Genomic DNA, 20,332 nt, shown 5'->3' with positions numbered 1-20,332 from the left:
GCCATGTCATGCTCAGACTCAATGGAATACGCTGCGTGTCGAACCGGATGTTTGGAGCAGTGCGGACGGAGCCAGTTCAGTCCTGGTGACATGATGGGTGATGGTTTAATGAAGGGCAATGGATCAGTGTGCTTGAACACTCCCACAGAGGGCTGTTTCTGCCCTGAAGGGTCCGTGTTAACGGGAGATAAGTGTGTAAGCAAAGAGACCTGCAGCCAGTGTGTGGACCACCATGGGAAAACCCACAAGGTATATAGATTTTACCATTTATTAACTGCTAACTGCTATTATTGCTATTGCCACCACTTTACAAAACCAATAAGCCTCTGCCAGTCTCATGATCCTGGTGTGTGTGTGTTTCAGTTTATGGAAAGCTGGAATCCTGAGGAAAACCCCTGTCTTCTGTGTGTGTGTCTGGATCAGCAGCGCATCAACTGCACAGCGTTACCCTGCACCAATGCTAAAGGTAAAGTCACAATGCGTACACATTCTCGCTCACTATCGCTCTCGTGCACTACACGATTAACAGCCCCATTTCTTGAAGTGGTTTCTCAGTGTGTGTTGTCATGGAAACTGTTGCTGTGCTACAGCCCCAGAGTGTGGACAATGTGAGGTTCTTCAGGAGAAGACGGGATCTAAGTGCTGCCCTGAATATGAGTGTGGTGAGCTGAGAATACACATCTAACACAGAGAATACAAAAATGATGTGCATTTATACATTTAACGTATCCATAATGTACATTCTACTCATTCTTCTCACATATTATTTTATATATATCAAGTAATCAATTAATTGCGATATTATATATAAATATATACTAAATATACTAACACAGAGAATACAAATTTGTACTTTTAAAAATACTTCTTTCATTCACCTTACTTTTTTAATGGTTAAATGAAATTTTAGTAATCAGTAATTAATTGAAATTAGGAAACTTATACAATTTAACAACAATTTATTTAATAAAAATTATACTTTTAGGACCCCCATATAAATATCATGTTTTCCTAAATTCTGTGGATTCAGATTTTTCTAGATACTTTAAAAAAAAATTTTTTTAAACTTAATAATCAAAAAACATGTGTAATCAATTGATTTCATAAAACTTTAATAATGTATGACATTTTTACAATAATAGAGCCCTTCGAATTTTTATTTTGTTCTCAGTTTTATACTTTGTGCTTGCATATGTGTATAAAACCGTGCCACACAGAGATGCAGAATATGCAGACTTCATATTTAAATAGCAGTCTTTTTGTGCTTTAATATTCACAGACACTAGTCCATATTGTGGTCTGATTAGGTGTACAGTCATACTTATGATAAATTCGTCCAAAAAGTGTCTTATACTGTAAATTCAACTTTTATGACTGGATTCCGCAATTCCAGTCACGTGTTCTGAGACATGAAAATCATTGCGCCTTAGATATGTGATGCTTTTACCACCCATACTTACAGATATGATACACCTGATGGCTCTACCACAATATAGCGTTGTTAAACTACTGTGTGTGTCTATAGTGTGTGACCCCAACTGTAAGCGGTCAGATCCCCCTCCCTGCGCTCATGGACTCAGTGTCGTCCTCACAAACCCAGGAGACTGTCTGCCAGTTTACCAGTGTGGTGAGAGCACACACACATACACACACACACACTCTCATTCGTTTCACAAAGATGGTTTCAATCACATCAATCTCTTCCACCACCCTCTCTCAGTTTGCAAAAAGGATCAGTGTCCTGTGACAACAAAACCATCCTGCCCTGCATACAAGAAGCTGTCGGTCACACCGTCGGAGTGCTGCGATTCATACGAATGTGTGTGCAACTGTCAAAGCATCACTCGCACCTGCCCCCCGGGTTACATCACGAAGACCACCACCAATGACTGCGATTGCATAGAGGTCACCTGCACGCCCGATAAGGTTGGCACGCTTTTGCGCTCTCCCTGCGCTTGTGTTATTCACTTGCCCTTGCAGCTCCATGTCCTGATGAGTGTACTCTGCAATCAGCATGCAATCGACTATTTATATGTGCAGGTGTGTGTGGTGGATGCTGTGGTCTACCAGGTGGGAGGCAGGTGGGAGGAGAAGTGTAAAACCTGCACCTGCACGGAGCAAGCAGACAGACAGACTGGCCTGCACATCGCTCAGTGTGTGGACCCCGTCTGCAACCAGATCTGTCCTCTGGTGCGTCCTTTCTGTTTGAAAAATATCACCGCCCTGCAGCATATTTGCTGGATTAAATCCACTATTTGTTTCTTTATAATCTTAGGAGAACTTTTGACTATTGACTGCTTTTGTTATTTTGATATGTACATCAATGATGATACATATACTGTATATAATTAAAAAATATATTCATTCTTTTTTTATGAAAAAAACCCCACTGTGATGGAAAGTTTGGTAACACTTTACTAAAAGCCTTTACGTATAATGGATTATAAAAGTAATGCATTAATTACGCTTTGTAATGCACATTTTACAATATGAATAATTGTAACCACAGTTAATACATTTCAACACTTACTAATTCATTGTTAAATTAAGAATTTAGAAATTAAACATTTTACAAGATATAATGTCTTACAATACACATTACGAATGATTATAATGCATTATACCCTTTAATAACCCTTTATAATGCATTATGCATAAAGGCTTTAAGTAAAGTGTTACCGAATGTTTTTAGTAATATTTTTAACTCAGCATCCTCAAATTAGATGTTATTAGGCCTTTTTGGCAATTCAGCATTTCAAGATGTGAACTGTTATGAATTTTATTTATTTTTATGAACAATGAATATATTATAAAGTCACTTTAAAAAATGACATGGAGCGGCATTTACAATGCATTTAACTTCTGTATTGTGACATTTTGTGTGAATATTCATCTGGACTTGATTTCATCAGATTCAGGCTATGATATTATGACTGATTTTTCATAAAGCATGCAACATTATTATGCATACTTTCATAAGGGATTTGAACTAACTCCTAACTTCAAGTATTACATTTTTATGCACTTACGAATGCACAAAAAAAAGAACATTAAAAGTGGTTTCATGCAAGGTCGCAATGAAATGTAAGTAAAGACAGATCTTTTCTTTCATATTGTGTTGTGCATCCAAGTTTGAAAACAAAAAATTAAGGGTGGGGACTATCTATCGGTTGTTTAGTGGATTTTGAGATGTGAATGTTGCACTCAAAAATAGGATAAATATGTAAGAACGAGACCGGGTTTAAGCGAACTGAATGATTGGAGAAATCCAACATGCATCACCAGAGAGAAGTCATTTAAGAGAAGATTGAGTTATTTTAACAAGTTAAAAACAATAACATGCATTTAGAAAACAGACAGAGCGAATTTTAATTTCATGCTGACTTTAAGGCAAGCCAGTCAACTCAGCGGTCTATTTCCTGTCATGCAAGTAGCTCTAAACAACCTGAATGGAAAAGACCTAAAATGTTATGCTTAAGTAACATATCAAATCAGGAATAAAATCTGGCAACAATCATATCGTGCTGCTTTGTAATCACACAAAAATACTATATTTTTCAGTCTGCTCCAGCTAATACATATGCAGATTAAACAGAGTAAACAAACAGTCCATTCTTTTATGAGAAAGTCGACTGGCTCTTTTAATCACAATGCAAAGTGGTATAATTTCTCCCATTATTTTCAATACGAGTGGACCATCTCCCAATATAATGTCTCTTATAATACCTCAAATTATGCGGGATGTTGGATGGTGAGCTATTATTTCTTTTATAAGATTTACTAAAAAATAGGGTTATTTTACACATAAATTGACTCCCATATAGTGACCAAAATATGATAAACTCTTTTGATTGAGTCAGTAATTAACCACCTGACAACCACCAAGAACATCGTAGCAACCAAATACCCAGCCAGCTACTCACATCAGTATTTTGTTCAGAAAATTAAAAAATCTAATATAATTTCCCACACCCCTCGGTCATAGAAACAAGAGGAAACAATTTAAAAGTGAAGAAAAGCTATTACATTTTGATGAAAGACGCAAATACGTTTTCTCTTACAATAACAGGCAGTGATGAATCATGCACAGAAAGCCCGTGGACATTTATAGCTAAATAAAAAAGGCCGGTTATGAGTTCACATTGATTTTGTGTATGCAGGGAACCACATACTCTCACTCAGAGGGCGAGTGCTGCGGTCACTGCCGTAAATCCAGCTGTGTGGAAGGAGGACGTTTGAGACAGGCGAGTATTTAGTGTCTTTGTCCTCCTACTCTCTGTCTGTGTTCGAATATTCTGTATTTACATGTGAAAGACATTCTCTTTAACTCCACATGTGTGCAGGTGGGAGAGCAGTGGGCGTCTCCGCAGGACAGATGTGTGTGGAGCGAATGTGTTCAGGTCAATGAGGAAGTGTTCATCCAGCATACAAACGCATCCTGCCACCTCATGGACATGCCAACCTGTCCACTGGGCACAGAGCTCCAATGCAATACAGTAGAAGACTGCTGCCCGACCTGCCACTGCGGTACAAACCGTTTCACACTAACACAGAAAGTTAACTTAATAACTTAATGTCACACCTACCAATGATCAATGAACTGATCAAATTTACATTTTTTAAATACTTCTTAATATTTTTAACTGTATTTTTATTTTACTATTTTAATATTTATTAAAATATGACAATGCAATTTTCTTTGTATATTTGTTGCAAAAAAGCTAAATATTAGGATTTCACACTCATTTGAAGAGTTAAATCTTTGCCATAATCGCTATTCCTTTAGGTGAGTGTTGCATGATCATCTAAATCTTAATTTAGATGCCAACAATTATATATACATAATTGGTTAATACCGATAAACAAAAGCCAGTATTGGATATATTGAATTTAAATTAAATTAAGTTTTATCTCAATTGAGTTTTATTTAAGCAATTTATAAGAAACATTTAATATGTAATATGTATTTATTTAATGCCCTATAAAGCAGTAAACGAGCAAACTCACAGTACAAATTTTAAAATAAAAACATAAAATGTTAACATAACATAATACAGTGATATAAAAATATAGCTATTATATGAGCTCTTTCCGTTTGATATTTTATAAAAATATTGTTTTTTGAAAAATGTCCATTAAAAAAACAATTCTGACTAAAGCTGATGATTTTTAATATTAGTAAAACCAGGAAGAGGCATTATTTACTTGCCACATCCCATTTGGTGTTTGAAGTGTTAATTTTGGGCCCTGCACACACATTGCTCGCTCACCGCTGCTCCCTGTCATCTTTCCTTATATATTAATGCTTTTTTTTCTTTCTGCAGTTCCAATGGATGTCTGTGTGCTGAATCAAACTGTTATTGCGGTAAAGACGTAGAGTTAACATTCATAATACTAATGTGCCGTGTGCAGATGTCTTGGTGCATAACAAATTGACTTTGGGGTGTCTTGCTGTGTGTGTGTGAGCAGGCTGGAGAGCGAGTGATGGTGGATGTGTGCACACACTGCGAGTGTGTGAGAGATAAGAGGAGTTATCGGCTCTCTTGCAGGAAAATGAGCTGCTCCCCCTGCTCAGAGGTAAACCCCTCACTCTGAAGATTATTAAAGGGGTAGTTCACCCAAAAAATGGCAAATCTCTCATCATTTACTCACCCTCATGTCGTTTAAAACCCATATGACTTTCTTTCATCCAGCAAAAAAGCAGACGTTTTCCCAAGCTGATTTTGCATGCAATGAAAATACAATAAAAGGAGCATAAGTTTTAAAAAGCAGCTCTTCGATTACATTCACATTTTTATGTTGGATATGCTGCACTTAGATATGTCAGGTTTTGACGTCCATAAAGCCTTCTCAAACGCCCTTTGAATAAGATGAGAAAGACAGTCATTAAATATGACATGAGGATAAGTAAATGATGACAGAATCTTCATTTCTATGAAAACAGCCACTAAAAGGACTGTCAGCTCTATATGTATGAGTACAGTCACATGTGTGCTTTGTTTTGTAGGGATACACGCTGGAGCCGATACCTAATGCTTGCTGCGGCCGTTGTGTACCAACTGCATGTAACATCCGACGACCTGACGGACAGCTGGTGACTCTGAAAGTAATAAATATGGTTCAGATAAGAGTCATAAGTCAATGCCACAATAGCCAGAATAATCTGTGTGGAAGACACAGGTTTGAATTCCCCCTCTCTTGCCAGTAATTACCTCTATGTGCCAATGAACATGGTTGATGGCCAAAAAAAAAAAACAGCCATATGTTAGCTTAAGAACTGCAGCTTTGCTAAGAAGAACTGTTTCAAACATTTCAAATGCATCCATGAATTATATACACTGCCATTTCAAATAAATAAAAACTTTCATTCATCAAGGACCCATTAATCTGATCAGAAGTGAAAAAAAAAGCTTCCACAAAAACATTTTCAACATTGATAATAATCATCAGAATTGTTTTTGAGCAGCAAATCGGCATATTAGAATGATTTCTGAAGGATTATGTGAAACTGGAGTAATGATGCTAAAAAAATCACAGGAATAAAATAGATTTTTGAAATGTATTCGAATAGAAAACATAGAATAATGTTTTACAATATTACTCTTTTTACTGCATTTTCAATCAAATAAATGCAGCCTTTGTGAGAAAAGAAATATTTTAAATCCTACCAACACCTAATCTAAGAACAGTAGTCTATATTAGGCCATTGCTTATCAATCATTAAAGAAAACTACAGAAAAAATCAAATAAAATGCAAAAAGTGAAGTGATCTGCAGGCTAAATTTAAAAATCAACTATTAATGCTTGAGGAGTCGTATGAAACTATCTTCCGCTGTGAGCCAGTAGTTTGAGACCCCTGCTTTAAATGCTCCAGATGTTCTATTGATTTTCAGATAGATAAGTGTCATAAATCTGTACATATGTGTGTATTCAGGCAAATGCAACGCGTACAGATGGCTGCACTAAACACACATGCAGTGTGAATAAAGATGAAGAGCTGGTGCTGGAGACGCTTGTGACAACATGTCCTCCATTTGACCGCAAACGCTGTCAGGAACATGGGGTACACACACACACACTTTCCTAATCCTAGAACAACACTGCTATGAAACGATTGCCTGTTTCAAACCCTATTTCTAATCCTAAATCTACCAAACCCTAAACACCACTCCAGGAACATATTCTACTTCTAATAAACCATATTTATTGTTTTGCATAATAACGAAAGTGAAACAATGTATTCTTTATCCACAGGGTAAAATAAGCCAGATTGGAGACACCTGCTGTGAGATGTGTAAGAACAACCACCAAAACCATCATTCATACATCCTGCTCAGTTTATAAACTCCATCCTATGGCTGCACGATTAATTGTAATAAAACCAAAATTGTGATATGCATTAGTGAGAATATCAAATCACAAGTCTGCCACTTAATTAACCCATTTAATCCCACCGGTCACAATAGTGACTGTAAAAAAGTTTTTCATTTATAAAGCTCTACAAACCGTACCGACTGATGTTTTAGTGCACTTCCTGCAAATATGGAACAAATAAAGGGTCTCAATTAAATATGTGGCGTTTCACATGATTAGTGCAAATTGTCACATGACCAGAGCAGTTTATTTACTGTTTGCTCCAAAACAAAAGGCTAGTAAAGTATGTTAACAAAGATATGACAAAGAGTTTTGGTACATATTATCTTTAGAGTGTCTAGTATTAATATATGCATTTGCATATATTCAGTTTTGTTGAGTGTGGTCATAGAATAAACGTGTTGACGGTCACAATAGTGACCGGTGGGATAACGGTGAACTTTATTTTACAATATAATCCAATGGCAGTTGCTAGTGAAAATGACAATAAAATGTTGCAATGACAAAATATTGCACTAAATAAAAAATTCAAATGTTAGAAAAATTTTACAATAATGATGTTGTAAAAATTTGACGTTATATTTTAGAAAAAAGTAACAATTTTGAAATGCGGTGATGGTTGAATTGTTTAGTTTTTTATCTCAGTGCTCCTATCAATGTTGCATAAGGTTTTTTATGCATAATAGTAACCATAGAATGTGATCAATCAGTTTAAAATAGCTGAGCTAAGATGTATAACAATTTTTATGACTGCAGAAATATGTGATTTCAGTACTCTCCAAATCCCACTATTGTGACCGAACATAAAACACAATTTTTTCCAACTTTTCCCCAATTTTTTTTTTTTAATAATTATTGATTATTTCAAAGGGTTACTAATGACACATCATTTGGATATTTTCATGTCTGGGAAAAATTTGGGATTAAATGGGTTAAATAAATATATGCACAAACACGTGCGCATCACAGCTCATGATCCAGTGTTTTTCAGCATCTCAGAGCTGCTCAGTTTGCTGTAAATGCTGTACCACACAAACTTCATTTCTGCTCTGAGTTTGAGTCGCCCACTTTAACTTCCTAGATTTGTAATGAAATGCTCATCAACAAAAGAGAAGCTTTAAGTTAAATACATTGAATACAAATCAGAGGCTCCCCACAGTTTTACGTTAAAAAAAATTTTTGGTTTAAACATTTGGAAATGAAGACATAACTGTTAGTACTGTAATTTTAGTTGTAATATCAAATATAATCAATATATTTTTTCTTAAATACTGTTTTTTTATTTTGCAGTGAAATATTACAAGAATAATATTTATTGTATTATTTAGTTGTTTTTAGGATATTATTATTATTATTATTGTAGTGATATTGATATATAATCACATTTTGGTCACATTTTGCACATCAAAATAGGCATATCAATCCTGGACTTTTTGTTTTTGTTTTTTTATCAGACAAAAATACTGCATTTGTTCCTTAAATCATGCAGCCCTACTCCATCCCACTGATCTGAACATGATGGGTGCATATGTCTGTTTAGGTACTGAGCCAGAGTGCAGAAGGACTGTGGGTTTGCTGAATTACATTAGAGTGGATGACTGCCAATCAGAAGAAAAGATAGAACTCACTTACTGCGAAGTAAGTTGATGCATTTTCGTGTTTTATTGCAACAATACCATGAAACTATGTACATATTCTTTATCTGTCTTGTTCTCTCACCCACAGGGAAACTGTGGCAGCAAGTCTATGTACTCGCTGGACAAGCACAAGGTTGAGAGCGAGTGTGTGTGTTGCGCAGCTACAGGCACGGTGCCCATGAATGTTCCCCTGCGCTGCGCTAACGGCACACAAACACACCACCAAATCCTCGCCGTCACCGGCTGCGACTGCATGTCACACGCTTGTCCGACCAACTGAAAGCAGACACCTGATAAAATAACATTCAAGTGAAAAACTGCTTGAATACACTTTCATATATGCATCTACAGCCGGTATGTGGCTCAGTGGAGTTTTTAACCTCTGATAATTGAGCACTTTATCATACATTTTTATTTCAACATATAAAGCATTAAGACACATCATTAATCAATAAACAGTAATTTCTGATTAAACAACCTGTCTATACAAATATATTCTTAATCATGCACAGCTATTATGTGTGGTTGTAGTTTATGGGTGTTTATTAGACTGACCAACAATAAAGAACAAGGCTAAACAAGTACTCGACTTGTGCCACTCGGTGGTGCTCTGGACATTTGAACTCATTTGTGTGAGAGCGTTCATGTGCACGGAGAATATGATCAGTCAATTAGTTATGAAGGGTGTTGAAGGGTACAATTCACACATTAAATACTTGTCGGCCTCATGAAATATTGAGTAATATCAAGAACAAACATTACATTTCCACACGTCTGTGGTTCTATGGCGTTATTATATTCAACAGGGTTGAAATAATATTTGATTAAAATGCTTTGGGTTTGTAACTAAATGATAACATGAAAAACTTGTTGTGTGCAGTAAAGGATTAATCTCAATTCCAGCTGCCATGACCTTAATAATAACTGTACAATCATCTGGAAATCATGTCAGAAAGTATGTTCATTAAACCTGGTGAGTCACTGCATTATTATGATGTGTTTTGAAGGTAATTATGAAAGTGCATGACTAGTCCATGCATTCTCTGATGGGATTTAATACACTATTAGTGATCAGATTGCTGGCTAAATGATTGCTTTAGTTTTCTCATTTACAGCCATTTAATGTTCTCTCTTAAATGAACTGACTGATTAAGCAATGTGAAATATGCATAAGTGAGTGTGCTGAGGTAGTGCTTGTTTAATGGTTGCTAACACATAACTGCAGGTTCAGTTCTGTGAAGATATGACCCAAGAAAATGTCAGTGTGCTCTTAAAGCACATAACCCCGGGTGTATCCAAGCTGACAATAGGCTACAAATGAGTTTGGACATAAAAAGAATAAGATAAAAGTTTAAATGTCAACAGCCTTTAGTATATCATAACTCTTTATCTTTATAGACAATGAATTCACTATTAAAATGTACAATTACATTTAGTTATATTTAAATATCCAAATATTGTTTAATTATATAATGCATACAGCAATAGTTCACCAAAAATGAAACTTCTGTCATCATTTACTCGCCCTCATGTCTTTCAACACCATATGAATTTCTTCCATAAACACAATGTTGCTGAATTTCGAGGTTCTCTCTTTCCCATACAATGAATGTAAAATGTGACCAGGACTGCCTAAAAGAGACAATAAAGCACTATACGTGTCATAAAAGTAGTCCATACGACTCGTGCGCTATATTTCGTATTTCTCTACAGCATTCAAATAATATTTGCGTATGCATATTAAAATATGTGACCCCGGACCACAAAACCAGTCTTAAGTCGCTGGGGTATATTTGTAGCAATAGACAAAAATACATTAAATTGGTCAAAATTATCCACTTTTCTTTTATGCCAAAAATAATTAGGATATTAAGTAATTTATTTGAATATATTTCCTACCATAAATATATTCAAACTTAATTTTTGATTAGTAATATGTATTGCTAAGAACTTCATTTGGACAACTTTAAAGGCGATTTTCTCAGTATATATATATATATATATTTTTTTTTTTTGCACCCTCAGATTCCAGATTTTCAAATAGTTGTATCTCGGCCAAATATTGTCCTATCATAGCAAACAATACATCAATGGAATTTATCCAGCTTTCAGATGATGTATAAATCTCAATTTCGAAAAATGTACCCTTATGACTGGTTTTGTGGTCACATATGGTGCATGAAGACTTCATGTAAGTTCAAAAAGCAGTACATAAAATATGTAGCATGTCCAAATATGTGGTATTTGAACAGTAGTAGGCATATGAGCTGAGGAGCTGTCAGATTTAAAAATGCCAAGAATTGTTTTCTCTTTTAAAGTAAATTATTTTCACAGTTGTTAATACAACAAAGGTCAAAGGCCAATATCAAGATAGCTACTACCTTCATGTCTATGGAATATCCTTCATCTGTGGTCGAGAAGTAAATAATTCATTTAATGCAGGTGGTATATCTCTAAAAGTACAGAAATTTGGTCGCAGCACGTTTTTGAGTGGAGTCATCTAGTTCATGATCGAACCGAATGAATGTTTAATTTCCTGCCCTACTATGAGAAAATCGCTATTTATGTAAAACGGCGCTTCTTTTTATATTTATACATTTGTAAGCGACCATGAAACCTGGTTAAGACCTTTATTTTTAATGGTTGGAGGACCACCTGCAGAAGGAGTCACTGAATGAATCAGTGAACGGATCCCAAATGAATCTTTTAAAAAGTGATTGAAACTGATTCTGCCTAATGTTTGGAGCAACATGAGGGTTAGTAAATGATGATAGTATTTTCATTCCTTTCTAAACTACTGCTTTATATAATGCTTGATCATAAACCATATTATATATTTTTATGTTTTAAAATATTTTCCACGGTTAGTTCGTAATAATTAGACTTATGCACTTAGCGTCTGTTTGTGAAAGATACCTTGTCTGTGTGTGTGTGTGTGTGTGTGTGTGTGTGTGTGTGTGAGGGGGAGGGGGTTGTGTCGGCTGTCACTGTTCTCTCTGTGCACGCGAGCTGGAAGTTTGAGCGTCTCGAGCGCTCCACGGAATTAACTGCAGAAGCACGAGCGCGTTAAGCTGCGCGGGGCCGCGAGCGGATTGTCCACCATATCACCGGGAACATGGCACTGAACAGGTCGCCCTCTGCCACGGGTGAGTACCAAGTCCTAACACTCGGGTGGATGTTGTTTGTGTGCGAGTGCATTGGATTCTCTAAGCCAAAGGGAAAATGCATTTGCTGTATGTCTGTAAAATTGCCACTTGAATAAATTGGCTTGTTTGGTTATCGTTTTATATTCAACTGTTGCAAATGCATGCGTGTTATTTCATCTACTCATGCATTTATAGTCAATTAGTCTGATGTGGTGAAAACTGAACATTTGAGTGGCACCAAACTGGTCGTTGATGTTAATTGCAATGAGGCGCGCGCCATTATTTGCCCCTTCAGACGGGCTGTCACACTTTAGCACTCGTTAACGTTGTAACTAATTGTGTTAGAATTCATCCTTTTGCTTTGGAAAACAACGAGAGGGCTCAGTGTGTCGGAGGGGGTTTGTATAATTAGCTGGGGCAATAAGCTGGAGCTATTTCAACCGCAATCTGACACCATGTGTTGTTTTCTCACAACAATCAAACACAATTTATGATCTTTTTTCTCTTTTGACATTGACGACAGAATGGAAACTGTGATTTGATATGAAAGCACCGGGAAATAAACGCACAAATAGACTGTGGTGTGATGCATGGTTTGTTCAGGTGGTGTAAATGCGCTTATAGCTTTCTCTAAGAGTCATGAATCCCTGTGTTTGTTTACCTGAAGGCATGAGGCATATTTAAGTGACGCGTTAGTCAGGTGTGAAAATGTTTAGAAAGACTAGAGGTGTACGTGCTGCTGTTTGTGTGATCAGAGTCATTTTTACAGGTTTTGAGCATTGCATTGACGCACAGCCTTCAATTATGTCGCTGTCCTTGGTGCTGAAAGGTTTTCTGGTCTCTACTTTAATATGGATGCGTTCTCTCTCTCTCTCTGTTCTCTCAAAAGCAAATTATTGGCACGATTGTTTTGCATGCAGTATTGTCAAAGCACATACAAAGAAACTGACATGCCATAAAAAAGACTTTCAGTAAGACATTATTAGACATCAAAATTAACCTGTGAATATCTATCTAACAGAAAACTGGAACGGGGCCCCTGAGCGCATGCGTGTTTCCGCCGTGAGGACTGAGTCTTCTTCAATGCAGAGCGAGAAACTCCGCTGTCTTGCCCGAGATATCTCTGAACTGGGCCAGCAGGGCACGGCCAGCAGCGGGCATGATGCCAATGACATTGCTGAGGACACGGTGCGTGATTTCTGTTGTCTAATGCAGGATTTAAGATCAAATGTTGTTTATTATCAATAACAGGAATTATTTTTAGAGCACTTTATGATAAATTATTAACTGACATTGTTACATTAAATAATAGTTCTGGTTAGATCATATTAAAATTTTTGTGTTGCATATGTTATGTGCATCTTCTCAATGGACCCTCTGCAGAAGCTTCACGGACCCCCCAGGGGTCAAGTAAGGTGACATAAGAAAATGTAATGATTTTGCAATTTTAAGCTGGTCACACAAAGATTGTGGGTTGGAGTCAGTGGGAAAAAATCTCTTGATATTGGCATCGACCACTGAAAAATCCATATCACTACTGGACTGTTACAGTCTGAGAATCCGTTCTCCAGTGGAATAAAACACTTCCCGAGATCCCAACATGCTTTGGTGGAACTTTCAAATGTTTTTTTTCCAAAATCAAATTAAAGAAATAAGAAATTAGAATTTTCATTAAGGCATTTTAAATATATGTATTTTATATTTTAAAAATTTAAAATGAAATGAAAAAATCTTATCTGCATAAATTAAATATTTATACTTTGTTGTAATGAGTTTTTTTATGCTTCAGTGGAACTTGCAATGTGTTTTCAATGTATCACATTGGAAAGCATCTACTAAAAGGCGTCAGTTAAATATTTACACTAGACGTTCACATTGCTTAGCCGGTAGAAATCCCAAGGCATTTTCTTTTAACAAAATTCATATTCCATTGCATTTGATTATTATATAGTTCTTTAACATACAGTAAAAATGCTCCCAAGAACAGACACTGGTAAATATTACCCCTAAAACCTTTTTTTTTTTTTTTTTTTCAAAACTCAAAAGGTAAGAAAAAAATGACACAATTTTAAAGACGTTTTAGTTATATATTTTGTATTTTTATAATTAAAAAAATATATATCTTATTTGCATAAATTAAATATTTATGCATACAGTAAACTTGTTTTTTGCTTACAGTAACAAAAATACTTTATTTATTTATTGGGGTACATGTCAGTAATTTCATAATGCAAGAAAAAAAACCACAAAATGTCTTTTTGCAAAATATAAGTTTTAATTTGTTCTTATTTGGGGTAAAATATATTATCTTATATTTTCTGATCATAAACTTTTTGAGGATCTTTTTCTAGCATGAAGAGAATATTATGAAAACCACTATATCAGCTGACAGTTTTATCCACTAATTTGCAAACCACAGGGACCCTCCTAGTTATGCACCTTGCTCAAAAGCAGAATTCGAATCAAACACGAGTATGACAGGAAACATCCAAAAGCTTTGAACCACCAGCCAATCAGTGGATGACCCAGATCCTCAATTTTTTTGCTGAAACTGCCAACTACACTCTGTGCAGCTTTGAAAGAGCTCCAGGAATCTGTAATTACAGCTTTCGCTGTACAGCCATGCAGATGTGTCTAGATGTTACTGAGCTGAAGAATGCTTGTGTGTGTTTTCAGGAGGAGCCGGGCCCTGGTCCAGGAGGAGGCCTGTGTTTTGCAGACGGCCACAGAAGAGTGGACTATGTTCTTGTTTATCACTGCAAGAGACGTCAGTCCCAACACCGCCACTCTGTTGTCTCTAACGGTAACGTGCCGTCTCAAAGCCCCACCCCCTCACGCAGGAGTACGAAGGGCGATATTTCGGAGGCGGTGCTGGAGGTGGGGCTTGCAACAGAACCCGCCAACGAACTACAAGATAAAATTAGGGAGGAATTTGAAAGAGGACTTCAGGAGGAAGGCTTGGAGATTGAACATGACAAAGAGGTTTGTGTTTATGTGTGCATGGTAATGTTCAGAATGCTAGAATATCAGCACACTGCATACTACACAGTATGCACTAAATACTGTTCTGCCTACTATTTTTAGTTCTTAAATAATATGTAAGAAAAGTGCATTATGCAATATTTCAAACAGTTAGATGCTAAATTGTTGTCATGTGATTTCTTTATATGCATACACTACTGTTCAAAAACATTTTTTTTAAAGTCTCACCAAGGCTGCATTTAAGCAAAAATACAGAAAAAGCAGTAATATTGTGAAATACAGTATTATCACAATTTTAAATAACAGTTTTCTATTTTAATATATAAAAATATATAAAAAAATTATATTATAATTTAAAATGTTATTTATTCCTGTGATGCAAAGCTGAATTTACTCATCATTACTCCAGTCTTTAGTGTCACATGATCCTTCAGAAATCTTTCTAATATGCTAATTTGCAGCTCAAGAAAGTTATTTTTCTTATGAAAAATGTGATGCATTGTTTTCAGAATTCTTTGATTTAAAGACAGTTCAAAAGAAAAGCATTTATTTAAAATAGATTTTACATTATAAATGTCTTTACTGTCACTTTTCATAAATTTAATGCATGGTTGCTGAACAAAAGTATTCGTTTCTTTAAAAAAAAAAAATACTGACCCAAAACGTTTGAACAGTAGTGTGTGTAATTTCACAAGTGGTGTCCAATTATCATTTTTGGAAATTAAAAGAGGTTTTGCATTTATTTAAAATCCATTTTGTGTAAAAGTCCTTAATTCAATTAATATGATCAGATAAAGAAAATGGTGCATAAAATAGGCCAAAAATATGCATATTGCAAAATTAGTGTGAGTAGCATAGTATATTCTGAACATAGCCAGTGTGTGTTCTTGTTTGCCCATGCATGTCTCTATATAATTTTCCTGGCAAGCATGCATCATTGGCTCATGTGTTGAGCCATGGAATAATCAGGGATGAGCTCAGTTTTAAGTGCAATACTAACATAATGAACACAATCAAGAGATTCCAAAGGTGACCTTGAAACTTAAGAATTGGAGACCCAGTTTAGAAAAAGCCCAAACCCTCCCACACTAAGAAAAGTCTATCTTTTTTGATGGGGGAGCTAGTTTTCATTTTCAAGCAATGCAGCATATTTTAATACTAGTTAACAGATGCCAAAAATCATTTCTTTGCTTTCCTGCAGTGCTGCAGTGGTCGCCCCCGGCAATATATTTGCGACAGATGCAACTGTGGTTGTCACAAGAGATGATCGGTTCCCCCTGCATCATGGATTTTCCCAAGTTGAAGCAGGGAGAGCTTAGTATTTCTGAATAGGAGTAGATTGGTTGACTCATGCAGCTTTTTTTTCACCAAAAAAAGCTTATACTCAAGCAATACCCTCATGAATCCAAATAGAGTCCCTATTATTATGCAGGTTTGAGTACACCTTAAAATAAACTACATGCTTATGCGTGAAGAAACGACTAGACGACTGTTTTAACCTAAAAGAAATTATATTTTGCACAAAGAAAATAAAGCCTATTTTTAGGACAATGATGATTTTTAGTTTTTGTTTCAATGATAAAAATAATGAATAATGCAATGAAAATTTGCAATGATTTGAATTAATCAGCATAAATTTAATTTAAAACAAATTCTACCATGTTACTTGCAAATGATTTTTTTAAGTGAAAAACAATCTTTTTTGATATTGCATAACTAGCTATAATAGTAAATTAATTCTGAGATGCAAAAACATTGTCCCTATGTCCGATGTCTATCTAGATCTGAAATTGGCCCCAGGGTTCATTTTAGCATAAAGATTGACTGATGAGAGCGAAATCCTGAGTGAAAGCTGTGACGTGGGTGTACGTTTGATTGTTGGTGGTGTGATGGTGGTAGATCAGTTGTGTTATGTTGGTGTGGATTAAATTTGAGTGCTGCTGTCTCCAGCCTAAAGGCAGATTATGGTTGATCCTCATTGCCAGAGGTGTTTGTGTTTGATGTGTTTGTGTGTGTGTGTGTCATTCATCCATGCTAAATAAGACCATTTTAGTAACAGCTGCTTGTTAAACTGTGTGTTTTTGCACCAATCACCTTATTTTGAACCGAGTTTTCAGTTGCATCCTGCAAACCAACTGCATTATTCAGTGGTGCTTTGCTCTAGTCTTTACACTATTTTTTTTTCTTTCAAGATGAGAACGGTCCGGTTTACCCGTCTCCATGTTCCCTGGTCCGTTCTCAGTCGCGAGGCAGAACTTCTTAAGATCAGAGTGCCGACTAAAAAGGTGAGTTACTATAAAAGGGAAACAGACACATAAAATGCTGCCATTTGAGAATAAAATATAAAGATGTGTCAGAGCTTTGATGCAGTGGGTGATTTTTGAGGCTCATAAAGCTCTCAGGGACCTAAGTTTGAGTCCGGTCTGCATCATGTTCTGATTCCGTTTACCCTTGATTCTCTTTAACATCCCCATAGAAAAACAAATTACCAGGATACAACATTTACATGCATGCATTTGGCAGAATCTTTAATAAGATATATTATATGCGTTTTCTAAAACTCCTTGTGTTGCTAGTGTATTAAACCTAAAATGCTTTCCATTTTTTTAAAGAAATTAATACTTGTATTTGTTACAGTCTCTCATTAAAGGTAATGATGATGAAAATAATCCACAAAGAACTTTAATGATAGCTCACAAGTATATAGCTGAGTAGCAGAAACACTGATAACATAAACAATCACCGACAAAAACTGAACAGAAAAGATGACTTTAAATAGTGTAGCTGACAAGGGGCAAACAGGTGATGGGAGTGAACTAATAATGACTAATGAGCAAATGAATCCTAAAGCAAAACTGAACAGGAATAAAACCATATAAGGAAAAACAGGAACAGACAGACGTGACAGAAAAAGACAAAACTCAAGTCCAAACTCCTAACAGTATTCAGCAAGGATGCTGGCGCAGTGGATAAGACACAGGCCTTTGGTGTGAGAGACCCGGGTTCGAATCCACTGTGAGACACCAATGTGTCCCTGAGCAAGACACTTAACCCCTAGTTGCTCCAGAGGCATGCGACCTCTGACATATATAGCAATTGTAAGTCGCTTTGGATAAAAGCGTCAGCTAAATGAATAAATGTAAAATGTAAGGATGCATTAAATTGACCAAAAGTGATGGTAAAGAAATTGGAATGCTTCTATTTCAGATACATTCTTTTGAATTTTCTATTCATCAAAGCACAAAAATATTAGGCAGCACAAGTGTTTTCAACATTGATAATGTTTCTTGAGCAGCAAATCAGTATATTAGAATGATTTCCAAAGGATCATGTGACACTGAAAACTGGAGTAATGATGCTGAAAATGTATTTCAGTGTTTGCATCAAAAGAATAAATTATAAAAAATATATTAAAATATATAATGTTAATAATTTTTAAATTGTAGTACTATTTTACAATATAACAGTATCTTTGATCAAATACATGTAGCCTAAGTGAGCATAAGAGACAATTAGTGCTGTCAAATGATTAATTGCATACAACATAAACATATATGTATGTGTGCTGTGTATATTTATTATATAAATACACACAAATGTATGTATATATTTAAAAAAATATGTTATGTTTATATATTAAATATATTAATTTATAATATAAATTATATGAATATAAATATAGATTTGTAAATATTTTCAAAATAAATGCATGCATGTGTGTGTATTTATATACACATAATAAATATAAACAGAACACACATATATTATGCAAACAAAAACTTCCATTTTGGATGCGATTAATCTTTTGACCAATACATTTTTTTTATCAGTTTTCACTCATTTATTTATATAATTTGAATCGACTGAATTAATAGATTCCTACAAACTTATTTCATCTTTTGTCTCTAATTATAAATGTCTTTTTTTCTGCTATTCTAAATATGCAGTGTTCCTTTTTAGACCGATATCTTGAAAATAAAATAACAGATTATTAACATAACATTAAATTTGACCCATTGTACTTATACTGAAAGCTGATTCTGAAGTCTCAGGCTGTCACACTGCAACTCATGGTCACTTGCAGTGTCGGCACAATATTAACAATGAAAGTAAATCTGAAAGACTAAAACATTAAATATGTTATATACACGTTTTTCTCCAGTGTTTTACTGGTACAGATTGCACTCACAAACAAACTAATGCCAATGATTAGAAACAATTCTGTTCAAATGTGTCAATCCGAGCTGACTCAACAGTCACTCTAAATATGGACACCGGCACAACCCATGAGTGTCATGTTTTTGGTGTTAAGAGCTTTGGCTCCATGACGATCTTTGTAAGTGCTCCGGGTTGGCGCAGTCTAAGAGCAGTTGTAATGCCAAAAGTCAATTCTCAAAAGTCTGAACACTGCAGAGAAAAAAAGTTATCTGATTACACGGTCAACAAGCCGATTACTTGTAAAATGTTTTCAAATTCCTGCAAGAGGCATTTGTCATACACTGCATACTAAGATGACTGTTAACGTCACATTTTCCCATACATTTAAATTTGGCTTATAGAGTGACATCCCAAAAGAATGATTTATCCTTTGAGGTGGTGAGTTAATGTGAATCTGATAATGGTGGATCTGATAATGGTGGATTAGTTGTTGAGACATATGGAGCAACATCCCATGTGCTTTGTTTGCCCGCAAAACAAGATATTTCCATTCCACACATGTGGTGTTAAATCACCTGACCCTGGTCTCAACTTCTAGCGTGTCTCGTCTCTCTTTAGCTCTGGATATAAATGGATTAATCTCTATTTAATTTTAGTTCCGTTTTGGTTGTTTTTCCAGACATATCAGCTGAAAGAGAAGACGGGGCTCATGGGCGTAATAAGCTCGTTTTGGATGAAGATCAATCAGCCGTTCCAGCCGGGCGTCCCGGAGCCCCAAGACCCACGCACGCGTGTGCTATCCCAACCGTTCAGCAGAGACAAGCTACACCTGTGCGTGCCAGCATTCGTAGACAGCCAGACTATCATAAAAGAGCATTTACAAATAGCAAGCCCATGCATTGGCCTAATAGGCTGTCTTTTTATTTTGCAGATTTGATATAAAGTCGAAAAACAGCTTGTTCAGCAATGCAATACGAGGTCGAATTGTAAGTTTCGGTAAAATTGAAATAGCATGATTATACACATCTGGACACA

The 20,332-nt window shown here is 35.7% G+C and overlaps 2 protein-coding genes across 2 annotated transcripts in view; both read left to right on the top strand.

Moving 5' to 3' along the window:
• LOC306843198 (von Willebrand factor-like) overlaps positions 1 to 10,680 on the top strand; it is a 36,759-nt gene extending 26,079 nt beyond the window's left edge. The window contains exons 38-52 of the mRNA XM_079374520.1: positions 2 to 249; positions 364 to 466; positions 591 to 662; positions 1,526 to 1,627; positions 1,721 to 1,926; positions 2,041 to 2,190; positions 4,161 to 4,244; positions 4,344 to 4,527; positions 5,325 to 5,365; positions 5,470 to 5,577; positions 6,008 to 6,106; positions 6,935 to 7,063; positions 7,255 to 7,294; positions 8,915 to 9,012; positions 9,100 to 10,680. Of these exons, the coding sequence (XP_079230646.1) occupies positions 2 to 249; positions 364 to 466; positions 591 to 662; positions 1,526 to 1,627; positions 1,721 to 1,926; positions 2,041 to 2,190; positions 4,161 to 4,244; positions 4,344 to 4,527; positions 5,325 to 5,365; positions 5,470 to 5,577; positions 6,008 to 6,106; positions 6,935 to 7,063; positions 7,255 to 7,294; positions 8,915 to 9,012; positions 9,100 to 9,291 (1,856 nt within the window). The 3' untranslated portion in view covers positions 9,292 to 10,680. The remainder of the gene's footprint in view (position 1; positions 250 to 363; positions 467 to 590; positions 663 to 1,525; positions 1,628 to 1,720; positions 1,927 to 2,040; positions 2,191 to 4,160; positions 4,245 to 4,343; positions 4,528 to 5,324; positions 5,366 to 5,469; positions 5,578 to 6,007; positions 6,107 to 6,934; positions 7,064 to 7,254; positions 7,295 to 8,914; positions 9,013 to 9,099) is intronic.
• A 1,435-nt stretch (positions 10,681 to 12,115) lies between these two features.
• Positions 12,116 to 20,332, top strand: part of LOC306843199 (anoctamin-1-like) — a 33,646-nt gene continuing 25,429 nt past the window's right edge. Inside the window, exons 1-6 of the mRNA XM_079374521.1 lie at positions 12,116 to 12,157; positions 13,179 to 13,345; positions 14,834 to 15,139; positions 17,332 to 17,424; positions 19,977 to 20,128; positions 20,229 to 20,283. Of these exons, the coding sequence (XP_079230647.1) occupies positions 12,127 to 12,157; positions 13,179 to 13,345; positions 14,834 to 15,139; positions 17,332 to 17,424; positions 19,977 to 20,128; positions 20,229 to 20,283 (804 nt within the window). The 5' untranslated portion in view covers positions 12,116 to 12,126. The remainder of the gene's footprint in view (positions 12,158 to 13,178; positions 13,346 to 14,833; positions 15,140 to 17,331; positions 17,425 to 19,976; positions 20,129 to 20,228; positions 20,284 to 20,332) is intronic.

This window comes from Barbus barbus, assembly GCF_936440315.1.
Source record: "Barbus barbus genome assembly, chromosome: 23".
Classification (NCBI taxonomy): Eukaryota; Metazoa; Chordata; class Actinopteri; order Cypriniformes; family Cyprinidae; genus Barbus; species Barbus barbus.
Note: the sequence above shows the minus strand (reverse complement) of the source record. Positions and strands in the feature narration are given on the sequence as shown.